At 43.0% G+C, this 12,519-nt stretch overlaps 5 protein-coding genes across 11 annotated transcripts; 2 read left to right on the forward strand and 3 right to left on the reverse strand.

The window, feature by feature from the left end:
- Nucleotides 1–53: 53 nt before the first annotated feature.
- Nucleotides 54–1,187, reverse strand: CG18557 (uncharacterized protein). The gene is made up of 2 exons (NM_134877.3): nucleotides 979–1,187; nucleotides 54–917 (listed from the first exon to the last, which is right to left on the reverse strand). The coding sequence occupies exons 1-2, from the start codon at nucleotides 1,162–1,164 to the stop codon at nucleotides 72–74; spliced, it is 1,032 nt and encodes a 343-aa protein (NP_608721.1). The 5' UTR covers nucleotides 1,165–1,187; the 3' UTR covers nucleotides 54–71.
- Nucleotides 1,188–1,378: 191 nt separating this feature from the next.
- On the reverse strand, nucleotides 1,379–2,665 carry CG3117 (uncharacterized protein). Its single transcript, NM_134878.3, has 2 exons — nucleotides 2,462–2,665; nucleotides 1,379–2,391 (listed from the first exon to the last, which is right to left on the reverse strand). Exons 1-2 carry the CDS (start codon nucleotides 2,648–2,650, stop codon nucleotides 1,537–1,539), a joined length of 1,044 nt encoding a protein of 347 aa, NP_608722.2. The 5' UTR covers nucleotides 2,651–2,665; the 3' UTR covers nucleotides 1,379–1,536.
- Nucleotides 2,666–3,084: 419 nt separating this feature from the next.
- Nucleotides 3,085–4,450, forward strand: CG2983 (uncharacterized protein). The gene is made up of 2 exons (NM_134879.2): nucleotides 3,085–3,912; nucleotides 3,972–4,450. The coding sequence occupies exons 1-2, from the start codon at nucleotides 3,094–3,096 to the stop codon at nucleotides 4,185–4,187; spliced, it is 1,035 nt and encodes a 344-aa protein (NP_608723.2). The 5' UTR covers nucleotides 3,085–3,093; the 3' UTR covers nucleotides 4,188–4,450.
- Nucleotides 4,442–11,231, reverse strand: CG3104 (uncharacterized protein). 3 transcript variants are annotated; one of them, NM_134880.2, is made up of 5 exons: nucleotides 11,071–11,231; nucleotides 8,704–9,058; nucleotides 7,600–7,710; nucleotides 5,788–6,084; nucleotides 4,442–5,730 (listed from the first exon to the last, which is right to left on the reverse strand). In NM_134880.2, exons 2-5 carry the CDS (start codon nucleotides 8,713–8,715, stop codon nucleotides 5,185–5,187), a joined length of 966 nt encoding a protein of 321 aa, NP_608724.1. In that variant the 5' UTR covers nucleotides 8,716–9,058; nucleotides 11,071–11,231; the 3' UTR covers nucleotides 4,442–5,184. The 3 variants fall into 3 exon arrangements, with proteins under 3 accessions (NP_608724.1, NP_722852.1, NP_001259969.1); NM_164505.2 differs by lacking the exon at nucleotides 11,071–11,231 and adding an exon at nucleotides 10,639–10,762 and having other exon boundaries at nucleotides 4,685–5,730; NM_001273040.1 differs by lacking the exon at nucleotides 11,071–11,231 and adding an exon at nucleotides 10,177–10,762 and having other exon boundaries at nucleotides 4,685–5,730.
- A 291-nt stretch (nucleotides 11,232–11,522) lies between these two features.
- On the forward strand, nucleotides 11,523–12,482 carry RpS21 (Ribosomal protein S21). Of its 5 annotated transcripts, NM_164507.4 has the most exons (5): nucleotides 11,564–11,628; nucleotides 11,700–11,758; nucleotides 11,830–12,021; nucleotides 12,084–12,125; nucleotides 12,222–12,482. In NM_164507.4, the coding sequence occupies exons 2-4, from the start codon at nucleotides 11,709–11,711 to the stop codon at nucleotides 12,091–12,093; spliced, it is 252 nt and encodes an 83-aa protein (NP_722854.1). In that variant the 5' UTR covers nucleotides 11,564–11,628; nucleotides 11,700–11,708; the 3' UTR covers nucleotides 12,094–12,125; nucleotides 12,222–12,482. The 5 variants fall into 5 exon arrangements, with proteins under 5 accessions (NP_523462.2, NP_722854.1, NP_001259970.1 ...); NM_001273041.1 differs by having other exon boundaries at nucleotides 12,084–12,482; NM_164508.3 differs by lacking the exon at nucleotides 12,222–12,482 and having other exon boundaries at nucleotides 11,676–11,758; nucleotides 12,084–12,158.
- The last annotated feature ends 37 nt before the right edge of the window (nucleotides 12,483–12,519 follow it).

The raw sequence follows: 12,519 nt of genomic DNA on the forward strand, positions 1-12,519 counted from the left end.
ACAGCTCCTCAGATCAAGTGGAAAGTACGATTAAAATCCAATTAAGAAGGTATGAAAGTGGTCTTTGTATTTTAGTCATAGGATATATTATATATGGGAAATGTCTTGTATGGCTTATTCAGTTCGTCATTGAGTTGTTTTTCAATCCAAGGCCTCATGTGCGAGATGTTCGTGTATAAGGCAGGCACATTCTCCAGTCCGCAAGAAAAGCCGCTGTTCACAATCCCGACGAGCTCGTAGATCGCCGGATGGCCGGGAATGGGACACATTAGCGGGGATCCACCGTCGCCAATGCAGGCATCTCGCCCCCGCTCGCCGCCAGCACACAATATGGTGGGGTCCAGCTGGAAGCTCTGGACAAACGCCGTCCTCCGCAATAGGGATTCGCAATCGGACCTGCTCACGATGGGCAGATCGATTTTCTTCTGCTTGTAGGAATAGTTCTTGGCAAGGAAATCCGGCCTCCCCCAGCCGGCCACCAGGCAGCGTTCCCGATCGAAAGACACTCCGGAAGTGGGCCAGCAGATGGGTCCAATAGGGGGCTTCATCACGAACGAAGTTTCCAGTACGATCAGGGCTATGTTGTTGGCCCCGGTCATTTTGTTGAAGTCCGGATGCGATACAATCCTGGTCGCAGTTCGCCACTGAATCGTTTTACCAGCCAGCTGCTTCAAATCCCATGCACCGCCGATGATTCCGAAGTCGTTGATGGTCTTGTCTAGCATCAGGTGGGCAGCGGTTATCACAATGTTTTCGGTGACCAGAGTTCCCGCGCCAAAGAAGTTGATCAAGTTTTGCATCAGAGCCACAGTCCAAGGGAACTCATTGGGTTTCGCCTGATCGACAACCTCTTCTACTGTGCCGCCCAGGCCATTGGGATTACTCTTGCCACAGTTTAGCGGAGCACCGATCACTAACTGCAATTTATATATTACGAGTATATATCTGGCAATCAAACTTGGTTCACTCCACACTTACCTTTTGAGAACTGTGACAGCAACTTTCTGATCTCTGGCACGGGCTCGGCCAAGAAATAGCATTCTGATTCCAAGCGCTCGTTTTGCACAGTCCCTGGGGCACGCACTCCATCTGGAGGCCACACGGTGCTCCCGTCTCAGTTAGCGTCCAGAAACAGCATCTGATAAATATGACTCGCCGCCACATTGCTAGCTTAACGACTGAATCAACACTGACTCAAAATATTCAGAGAGATCTTTTCTTCGAACTCGTGTTCTGGGAAAAAAGAATCACCCTCTTCGTTATCAGAGAACAGTAATGCGAAACGCTTCGATTCAATCAAGTAATAGCTTTAAAATATATGTACTTGAAACATATATTAACATGTATGGTGGCATTTGAATAATATATATACATATATAAATTTTTTATATTTTATATTATACTTAAAAGTACAAATGTGACCATTGATGCGGCTGTATTTCTTGCACATAAGCAAATTCTTTGGGATAAACCAACTTTTAAGATGCGGATAAATGTATAGTTTTCTTGCTTATAGATAACATTAGTGCAAGGATATTATGACATGGCAGGAAGCATATTTCCAGGCACGCTAAGCACTTGCTCCAAGTGCGGATTGATCCACTCCATGAACTTGGACACATGGGTGAAGGTGGTCGGAACGTTTGCCTGGCCGCATCCAACGCCGAAGCTTACGATGCCCGCCTGCTCGTAGCGATTGGGATCATCGTCCAGGGAGCAGAAAAGGGCGAATCCTCCGAATAGAGAACAGACATCCCGTCCCTCCTCACCGCCGGCACACATTAAACTGGCGGGCAGCTGGTAGTTCGAGCCCATTTTAGTTAGTCTGAGCTGCCTCTGGCATTTGGAACTTTCGACAACGGGCAAATCGACCTTCTGCTGGATGGTCTGAATATCAACATCGGTCGACGATCTCATTCCCCAACCTGCGACCGTGCATATCCTTCGATCGAAAGTCTTGTCCGGAATGGGTAAGCGAATGGTCTGGATGTTGGCCCTCAACTCAAAAGGCGAATCCAAGAAGAGAAGCGCCAAGTCGTTGGCTCCGCTGCTGTAGTTAAAGGCCTCATGCTCCATGATCTTGATCACTTGACGATCCATCGGTGGATTTAGTTTCTCACTGGAGGATAGATCCCATTCGCCAGCTCTAACCATGATGTCATTGGGGGATAATCCCGCTAGGATGTGGGCAGCGGTTAGTACAAGTCCTGGGGTAATCAGAGATCCTCCTCCCAGATAAGATCCCTTGGCGAACAAAGCCGTCACCCAGGGAAATTGATTCGGTTTGGTTTGGTCACCAAACACCTGAGGGCTTCCATCCAGGGCATTTGGATAACTTGTCCTAAGAAGTGTGTCCACTGAATGTTGTGGAGGACTCTTACTCATGCCTATCTTTGAAACAGAATAAAGCTCGTTAATACGGTTGGTAGAAATATGTATGTAAATAAATATATAAACCTACCACATTTGACTTTTCACAGCACACTTCTTCGTCGGAGCACTCAATGGTGGAACTAAAGTCGAAGAACGGCATCTCTTCACGACAATTTTCCCTGGGAACACACAGATTGGAGCTCAGGCATATGTGAGTGCCACCGCTCGAGAGGATGAGACCCAAAATGATGACCAAAGAAGTGCACAACCGCGACATCTTCTCCCAATCGAACAGATTCCTAGACTGTTCTGGTAATTGAAATCTGTGCGTTTCATAGCGATAAGCTGAAGCACAAAAGACTAATGAAATAAAATATTTAGAGTATATACTGATTAATCCGGGAATTTCTTTTTTTTTAGAAATTATTAACATATATAACGTCCTATCGATGAAACCTATAAAATCAGTCAAAATGACTAGAAATACGTCACCATTTGTTTGAAATTTCCTCACATCCAATAATACCCATTAATCAATTTAAATTGGTATAGATCATATAGTATATATTTGTACATCATGTATGTATATATAAAGTGATATCTCTATAAGAGAGATGACTTAGTGAGCATTTTTAATATCTCGGCGTAACGAAAAGGTGTGACGATGAAAAATATATATATAATTTATGGACTTAGAGAACGAGCGCAGTAATGGCGAAAATGGAAAGGAAGGAGTGTGTTTTTCTTGATCGGAGCAATCATTCCCAGCCGAATACAACGTCGCCATCAACAGCTCGTCCAGTACTTTTCCTGCTCCTGGGCATCGGAATTGGCTATCTGATCACCAAGGTTCTTGTATGGCCAATTATGGATCTCAAATCGCACACGAATCGCACGGGTGCATCGACTTCACTGGACATCGATTTGACCGATGAGGTGCGAGTCCTGTGCTATGTGTACACCAAACCCATTAATCACAAGACTCAGGCCCAAGCCGTTTTGGAAACTTGGGGCAGGCGGTGCAACAAGCTGATCTTCTTTAGCAGCCGCTCTGATCTCAATCTAACTGGATCTGTGGAACTGCCCGTAAGCCCCTACTTCCGGGAGTCGTGGCTAAAAACGAAGATGGCCTTGAAGTACCTTCATGATCATCACCTAAACGATGCCGATTGGTTCCTAGAGGCTGACGACGAGACGTACGTGGTGATGGAGAACCTGAGATACATGGTCTATCCCTACAGTCCACAGCTGGCCATCTATTTCGGCTCACCCGGCACTGTGATGAGTCGTGCTGCACTGCGTCGCTTGGTTGAGCTATCCCTGCCCAATCCCTCCAAATGCGAGCAAAAGAATGCGGGTCCCACCGCAGAAAAGCTGAGGGAGTGCCTCGAAAATGTGAATGTGCTGGCGGGCAATACTTACGATTCTGAGGGACGTAGGCGCATGTATCTCATCGAACCGCAGGCCAGATCAAATCTGTTTCTGCACTATGATTCGAACATCTGGTTTTGGAAGTTCCTCGCCTACAGAACGCAAGATGTATGTAGTCTTAAGATATTATACATTATAATTTCTTATAATATTTGCTTTCATCCCAGGGAATTTTCGCTTGGTCCAACTATGCGGTATCGTTTCACTACGTTCAACATCGCTATATCCACTGTTTCGAGTATATGATCTATAGATTAAGGACTTTTGGACGAAAACAGATTGTAGAATCGCTTCCACCTAAATATAATCCCGCCGCCGAAAAGGATCAAGGAGCACCACGAATTGGTTCTGATCAAGACGTTCCAGCTGACTATGAATATTAGAAAATTAATCTACACTTTAAGCTTCTTTTTGAACTTTATAAAAAAACTAAATTCAAGTTGTAAATTGGTAATTCCAATAGTTATACCAACTGAAAAAGATGCGCTAAAATCGAAAGCTTTTTAGCCAGGTTTTAAACAACCAAGTGACTAACACTTGTTAACAAAAAGCGGTTTACGCTTCAGCTTCAAAATTAAAAGATAAAGGAATTTTTAAATTGATATCACCGAATCATTGTTGGAAATAAAACTCATCTGTAATCGTGTGTCAATTTATTAAACTTGCAAAATGGTGGACTATACTTAAGTGTTAATAAAGTAAGAAATTAATTAATTATCGTACCTAATTTACAAAGAAACAAGCGGAAAACCATCGGTGTTAACTAATTTCTAATTTAAAGACAAAAAGGCGTTTAAACTTAAAGCACTCGTCAACAATTGCTTAGGGTAGAGTAGGTCTATAAGTAGCATTAGGTTTATTTAAATATAGGTATATATTTAAGTTATAGTATATATATATATATGTATATATATATGGTTATGTACAGGGGACAGTGTAACGATCTCTTTCCGGGTCCATGTTAACATTTTTATAGTAATTGTTATCTTTAACGTTAGTGTTATTGTTATGGTTAGTGTTAAATTCAAAATACAAGCTCCAAGTGGTTTTAATATGAATGATACGGCTTATCTAATAAATAGTTTGGTTTCCTTGGGTTAGGCCATTAAGTTGATTTTGGACGTGTTCTTACTAGTGGTTTTTCCATCTTTTGGTTAATTTTTGTGCGGAAGTGAGTGCCTCACTGAGCAATTCAAGTCAGGGTACTTCGAATATAGCCAAACCAGCATTAACCTGGCTTCCAATTCGACTCCAAATGGTGGTGAATCCCCCCATTCTATTGCCAAACACTCGCATCTCCATCCTCTTGCGTTTTTGGAACATTAGGGTATTGTGCATAAAGGTACTTTGGAGTCGTCGTCTCCCAACTGCGATATCCCCTTACGCCGACATCGTCTTGACCGTGGACGACACTCCGGACGTGGCCATTGCCTTGGCGCTGCGCGCCACCATAGTCCGTATGCGTTCCTGGAGATAATCACAGATGGAGGTGTACTTTTGCTGGTGCGCCAACTGCAGGGCCGTCAGACCATCGTGGTTCTTCAGCAGGACATCGCTGCCGGCGGCCACCAGCTGCTTGCAGACGGTCATGTGGCCAAACATGGCGGCGGCATGCAGTGCGGACTCTCCATTGGGCAGCTGGCCGAGATTGGGTCGGTATTTGAGCAGCACGGTGATTACGGCGGCATGGCCCTTGTGAGCCGCCTTGAAGAGGGGCGTGGCGCCGTCGCAACGCACGGTGTCCACATTGGCGCCGTTCTGGAGCAGCACCTTGCATATGTGATCCTGTCCCATCTGGGCTGCTATCCACAGGGGCGTGGCGCCGTCTATCCGCTTGATATCGATCTCGGCACCAGCCTGAATCAGCAGCGACAGAACCGTGCGATGGCCATTTTGGGCGGAGATAAAAACCGGCGTGGCTCGATCCTGCAGAGAAATAGGTCACTGTTAGATTATGCCTCGTCAAGATCTCGGACTACCCACCTTCATGTGCGCATTGACATTCGCTCCGCAGTCCAAGAGCTCGCGAACGATCTTCACGTGACCACCCTGGCAGGCCACAAAAAGGGGCGTGCCGCCATCCGCGGAGGGCGTGTCCACGCTGGCGCCCGCCTTTATCAGAATCTTCACCACGTCCAGGTGGCCGCCTTGGGCGGCGAAGAAAAGGGGCGTGGTGCCCGTTAGGCGACGCGAGTTTGGATCGGCTCCCTGATCGAGCAGCTCCATCACGCAGTAGGTGTGACCTCCGGCAGCAGCCAAAATCAGTGGGGTGGTTCCATCCTGCAAATAATTTTATAAATTAGAAAGATATCTATCTATAGAGATAATAAAAACAAATAGTATATAGAAATGTCTTGGCTTATATACACACATAATCTGTACATGAGTATAATCTTTTAAGGAAATATTAGGGATCATACTACGTTTTTTCTCAATAACAATCAAAATATTAGTTCAAATATGGAATGTCATACCTCGTTGTAATCGTTGCAAAATTCTCTTTCGAATGGCATTCACAGTTCTAAATGTAAAATTTTTGCCATTTTTCGCAAAAAATCATGATGTTACCCCTTACAAAAAATGAAAAAAATGTCAAAAAATTGATTTTCAAAAATCAGCATAAACGTGATAGGGATAGTTAGTTTAGATCAAAAGCTTTAAAAATCAGTCATTATTTCATCTCTGTGACTCATTTAGGCCATGTTATGACCAAAAAACCGCGTAAAATGTCATAATTTGCTTAAGTTTGTACCAATAATTGCCATTCAATCAATGAGCAACAATCAAAACCATAAAATCTTTAATTATACAATGAAACAAAGTTCCAATCGTCTGACATCACAAATTGACAGCTTACGTTTGTTTCAACTTCAAAGCGATAAATTGTTTAATTGTCTAATTGGCCAACAAGTGATTTGAATAGCAATTTGCGATTAGTTTCACCAAGTCAACGCTTAATCGCATCGTGCGGATTTGCATGCAAGTCCGTGGCTCGGACTCATCAAAAACCAAACAGAGGAAAAACAACAGGGGAAATTGAGGCATGTCCCAGCGGGAAAATCACGCCACAACTTGCAAATCGCTCTCGATGCACTCGGTGGTCTGCATCCAAATGGGGGAGTCACGTAGTGCCCACCCTATCCGCGGACTCTTGCAGACCAACTGGCATAATAATATACATATATATATATATATAGAAATGTATATATATACACATAGAAACACAATGGCACACTGCCCCCGCAGCCCACTTTCCTTTTAGTTGGACTTGAGTCCATGCTCCACTGAATGGGCAGCGAAATTTAATTTCAATTTTTATACACTAACAAAAAGTACTATAACTGGGATATTCAGGTGGAAGTATCACTAGTTACGTTAAGTAAAATAGTTAAGATATAATACTAAGGCATTTAGCTTTATTTTCTCAACATTTAAATATTCTTTTCATCTTCGATTGCTAGAGTATTCAAAAGCCTTCTGTTTACTTTTGAAAATTCAAAAATTTATGGCTTTTGTTTCAGTCGCATGTAAGTTTGCTGCATTTTTCGTTTTCCTTGCTAATTGGTGCGTACTTAATTTAGCAACGACGTGTTAACTGATGTTTGCCTCGTAGAGACTTTAAAAAATACTTTGTTTTGGGCTACGATTTCGCAATACTTCACTGACAGCACTTTGAAGTCGCATGTGTCATGCATTAACGATTGCATGTACAAAACTAAAGTGCATTTAACCGACTTTATATAACTGGAAGTCGTGTAATTGCATAAACTGATTTAAATGCTTTTTATAACTTACCTCATCCTTGCAGTCGACATGCACTTTGCCACTGTCCAGAACGCGAAGAAGAGCCACCTCATCTCCCCTCATCGCTGCCATGTGCAGTTGCACATCCGAGGGCGTCTCCTTCTGCAGTCGCAAAAATGAAATTGAAAACGGAATCAAATCAATTATCAACTTGCCCCGCAGCAGCTGTCCAAATAGAGAGATTTTCGGGGAAGTGATACCCGTGCCCCGAGCTTTCTGGCCAAAGTTCCCACTTCATAGCCCCCCCCCATTCCGCATTTGGGCGCCACGTGGGAATATTACTCTTCCTGTTTGCAGTAATTAGGGTCAGAGCAGTGACTAAAAAAAAGTTATTTCGCAGCGGATGTTGTGCCACATTGAATGCATTTTTTCAAAATGAAACCTAACCCTCAGATGGACAGGGCTGTACAGTGAAATGAAATGCAGAGGGCGGCTTACGGGTGGTATGAGTAATATGTGTCGAAATCTAAATATGATGCATTTGTTTTTTTTTTGAGGGTTAACTGGCATGCCAATTTCAGCTGAAGGAGGAAATGCAACAAATATTTTTTCCAGCTAAGTGTGTTTGAAATGTCAACATTGCGTTAATGAAGCGAATTAAGTGGCCCAGATGTGCCCGTGTTTGTCTGTGTGTTTGCTTTTTAGCCAGGTTTCTGCCATTGATGAAGTGGTTTGAAGCACCTGTTGAAAGGCAAAGACAAGTGAAAACCCTTGCATGAAAATGACGTGACTCAAGTTGCGAGGGTAACAATGCAAATGCTGCTGCACTTTGAAGTGACATAATGACAATGAAGACGGTGATGCCATCGTGATAATCACGTTCCTGATGACGACGACCAAGATATATGTTTGTGAGTAGCAGCAGGTGAGAAACACTTTTAAAGCTTCAGACATAATCTGGGCATCAAGATCTGATTTCAATCCATTGAACTCTTTCAATTTTTCTCAATTTCAAATCCATGACAGTGCGCTTAAATCATAGTTCGCAGTTGCCGAAGCTATTCATTTGAGTTTTTCCCATTAAAAGAGCCATCAAACGCGATCCGGTTGAGTCAATTAAGTGTTATATGGGTCAATACCTGAGCATTTACTCACCTTAAGCGACATGCCTGCGCCTCCAAGCTCGCCCGGCCTCTGGATCCCCGGCTGTTTGGTCTATTCCGTGGCTCTCGCAGCAATTGCACCTGCTTACAAGCCCGTTTCCATTGACCGATTTTCCGAACTGTAACGCTGCCCCTCCGCCAGCAGCAGCAGCAGCAACAACGACTTCTTCTGGCCAACTATATAGCTGCTATATAGCAACGAGATCGCTTGGCAAGTGGCACCAAATCAAATCAGATGAGAACCAGCAGCCGCACCAGCAACAGCGGACAACATCAGATGCGGCATCATTGTCCAAGTGCGATTCCAAGTTTAATTCCAAGCGACCAGTTTCCGAATCTCAAGAGCACTGCAAATTGTAAAGAGGAAAAGGAGCACAGCCAAAAGGCACGGGCCACATTAGAATTAAGTTGCTGCGGAAATAACAGGTTTTCGTTCGGCGTAGCTGGGAATTATAGTGCCAAAATGGTAGGAGAGTGAGAAGTTGTAATCTCATCGGGAGGAGTGTCTCGCAAAAGACTGCCCAATCTAAGTTCTGGTGAAAGGTTTAAATTTTAGTCGAAGTTCGGAGTTATCTTATTTTCTGTCAGTTTAGACAGCCACATAAACATTTAGCTAAGCGCTGCAAGACCAATTTAATAATTCATGGAGGGGCAAATTGAATTCCCTTCTATCGATAAGGCTCCCTTAAAGCCAAATGCCTTTTAAGGGGCCATAAAAATCATCAGTGTTTGAAGAGGTTCTCTATATTGCACATGAATGCCATTAATTTGATAAGGTTCACAACTTTGTTGCCCTTCAAATGAATTCCCTTTTCTTGAAAGTAAAGGCTTTGTCTAGATTATTGCAACTCATGCGATTTCCCCTATTGCAAGAGAACAACAATTACTAACTTTTTTGCATGCTGTAATTTCTCCGTTGTTAATAGGAACTCCCCCTGGAAATTGACAGGCGGCATCTCAGATCGCAGCTGACTTGGCTCAATCAACACGCAACAAGCCAGTCACAAAGTGAAGCATTTTCATTTTCTTTTTCATTTTCTGGTCTCTTACTTTGTGGGTACACTGCTTTATTAATTGCATTTTATGCAGCCGCATTTTTTTTTCTGATTTTCATCTACGCTTCTTGCCTTTTTTATGAGCATCATGGTGATGTTTCCCTTGTGCCTTTCAACTTTTGACCTAGAAAGTGTTTTAGTTTTTCGGACTTTCCTCATGCGGCTTTTCATCATCATCGTCTTTCTGGCCAGGCACGCAATGTGTGCTGCTGCTGACAACATGAGTTCAGAGTTTTCTTAGCCTGAGTACGACTCTTAATTGCCCTATTCACATAATTACATTGTGAATGTATCTCAAATATACGGCCGAAACGAAAATTCCGTTAAAGACGGCTTAGCTGAATAAAAGGTATAGTTCCGAAACATTTTAGCACCTTTAGAGCTTATAATATCTGTAGTAATTTTCTTACCAACTTTGTACGCTAAGTTTGTTACAGATAAGCCAGCAAACTGATAAAATATCCGTAATATGCGATACCTCTTATGGTACACGGTTATATCTACTGATTAGATTGTTTTGGCAGCCACTTGTTATTTTGTTTGATTTTAATGATCAATAGCTTTTTTGAAGTCTGGTCACTTTGGGTGGACTTTAACATAATTTATCTAATGTATTTTGTAAGCACCATGATTAGTTTCACTTTCATTTCGTTTCATTTACTATATTGCCACTTTATTACGGGTCTCGGGATCTTTGCTTTCTTGTTTAGGTGCTTATAAATAGCATCTCACGTTATCATGATCTCATTTTATTTCATTTTATCTTTTTGCTCTCGGCTGTACTGGGCTGGTGGCAAACATATTATGCAAAAATATCATAATTTGCACACACAAAAGGTCAACAAGCAGCATAACCACTTGTGAAATCTCACCTCAAGAAGTTTCAGTCGAAAAAACACAACTAACAACAATAAGGCAAAAGTCACGCCGTTTGGGATTTTTGAAATCGAGCGACGCGAAGCGAACCGATTGCTTCCAAAGTTGGCGTCCAACTGAAAAAGCTAAGTCCGAACTCACAATGAAATGCGATCAGAGAGTTCATTGAGTGAGCGACGCCTATAAATAGGCAACGTGGACTGCGAATTCCGCGACATGGCGCGCGATGAAAACAATGCCGCCCACTTGGGGCGCCCCAACAGCCGCACAAACACACGCGAAGTGGCAATAAAAAGTGGGGGTCCGCATCCATTGACGAAAATCGCTGCTGACATCGAGCGAGGTCAAAGGGCAGTCGCGCTGAACGCCCATCCAGCGAAAACAAAATCACAGACTGACTGACTGGCTGTTGCAAAATCAATACTCACATGCTAAATAAGTAAGTCCGTGCAGTTGGGAGCTTGCGAATAATATATATTGAGCCACTCTAATGGGAGCCATTTACTTGATGCGCCCCTAAATATGCAATAGAATTTTCCCGACGCGAAATCTGCAGCCTTCGCTCAGGCCTTCGAAAGTGTGACCAGTCGCTGCTGGAACATGTATCTAATATGTCATTCATTAGATTTTGGTATTTTCCACTAATGCGGGAAAATATATATTTAAATCTATTGATATTTACTTACAAAACCAAGTGAAATTTTTTTTTAATTATCATTTAATTTTAAAATACATTTTGGTGCATAACCAAAATTGAAACATGCCTATTCATTAAAGGGGAATGGAAATATCTTGCAAAAATGTACAATTAAATAAATACCAAAACCTTTGCCAGCTGGTCACCCCAAAACCAGCTGGTACGCAAAACTTCCGACAGGGGGCGCCACGCGCAGCGCAGCCAACTTCACGTCCAGCTGTCATTTCTTTCTCTTTTTCGCCTTCACCGACGAGTTGCGGTCGCTAGATTTGTAAATTTCTACAAAAAAGTGAGTAAACCAGCAGTGGCCGCCACTAAAACTGAATAAAAAGCAAGCTAATTGTGTCCCTTACCTTTCAGCCCAATAAAATGGAGAACGACGCCGGTGAGAATGTTGATCTGTACGTGCCCCGCAAATGGTAAGTGAAACACGTGTTCCCCGCACAATTTGCCGAATGGATTACTGACCAGCCGATACCCTTCCCTGCAGCTCGGCGTCCAACAGGATCATCCACGCCAAGGATCACGCCTCCGTGCAGCTGAGCATCGTGGATGTGGACCCCGAGACCGGTCGCCAGACCGACGGTTCCAAGACCTACGCCATCTGCGGCGAGATCCGTCGCATGGGCGAGTCCGACGACTGCATCGTGCGTCTGGCCAAGAAGGACGGCATCATTACCAAGTGAGTTTGTGCTAGAATCCCCGGGATGGACATCCACTAATCGCGCATTTTTCGCCTTGCAGGAACTTCTAAGCGTGGCGTACCCATAGCTAGATTTTGATTTGGTAATAAAGCGATTTCCCTTTGTAATTTAACGTATAACGTTCGAAATTGTTTTATTTACTTCTGGCATAAACAATGGAATCATTTTTCGGTGGCAGTTAGAACCAGGATTAGCTCAAAGCAAAGCATAACTAAGATGCTTAGTGTGTGGAGTAATTATTCTGACTTCCAATAAGACTTTTCAGCCACTAAGAATTTACGGGTGCTTTCAGGAACCAATTAATTTGATATTTGAATAAGTTCGCCTATGGGAATTCTAGTGTTCTATATCCAAAATAGCATATGCTTTGTATTACGATTATAAACAAACAGCAATCCTTTGTCAAAACAGAATATGAAATATATAACTCTTCGTCCGCAAAAAGTATAAACAAATTTTGAATTTATTGCATAGTA

Source organism: Drosophila melanogaster, chromosome 2L (assembly GCF_000001215.4).
Source record: "Drosophila melanogaster chromosome 2L".
In the NCBI taxonomy this organism is placed as follows: Eukaryota; Metazoa; Arthropoda; class Insecta; order Diptera; family Drosophilidae; genus Drosophila; species Drosophila melanogaster.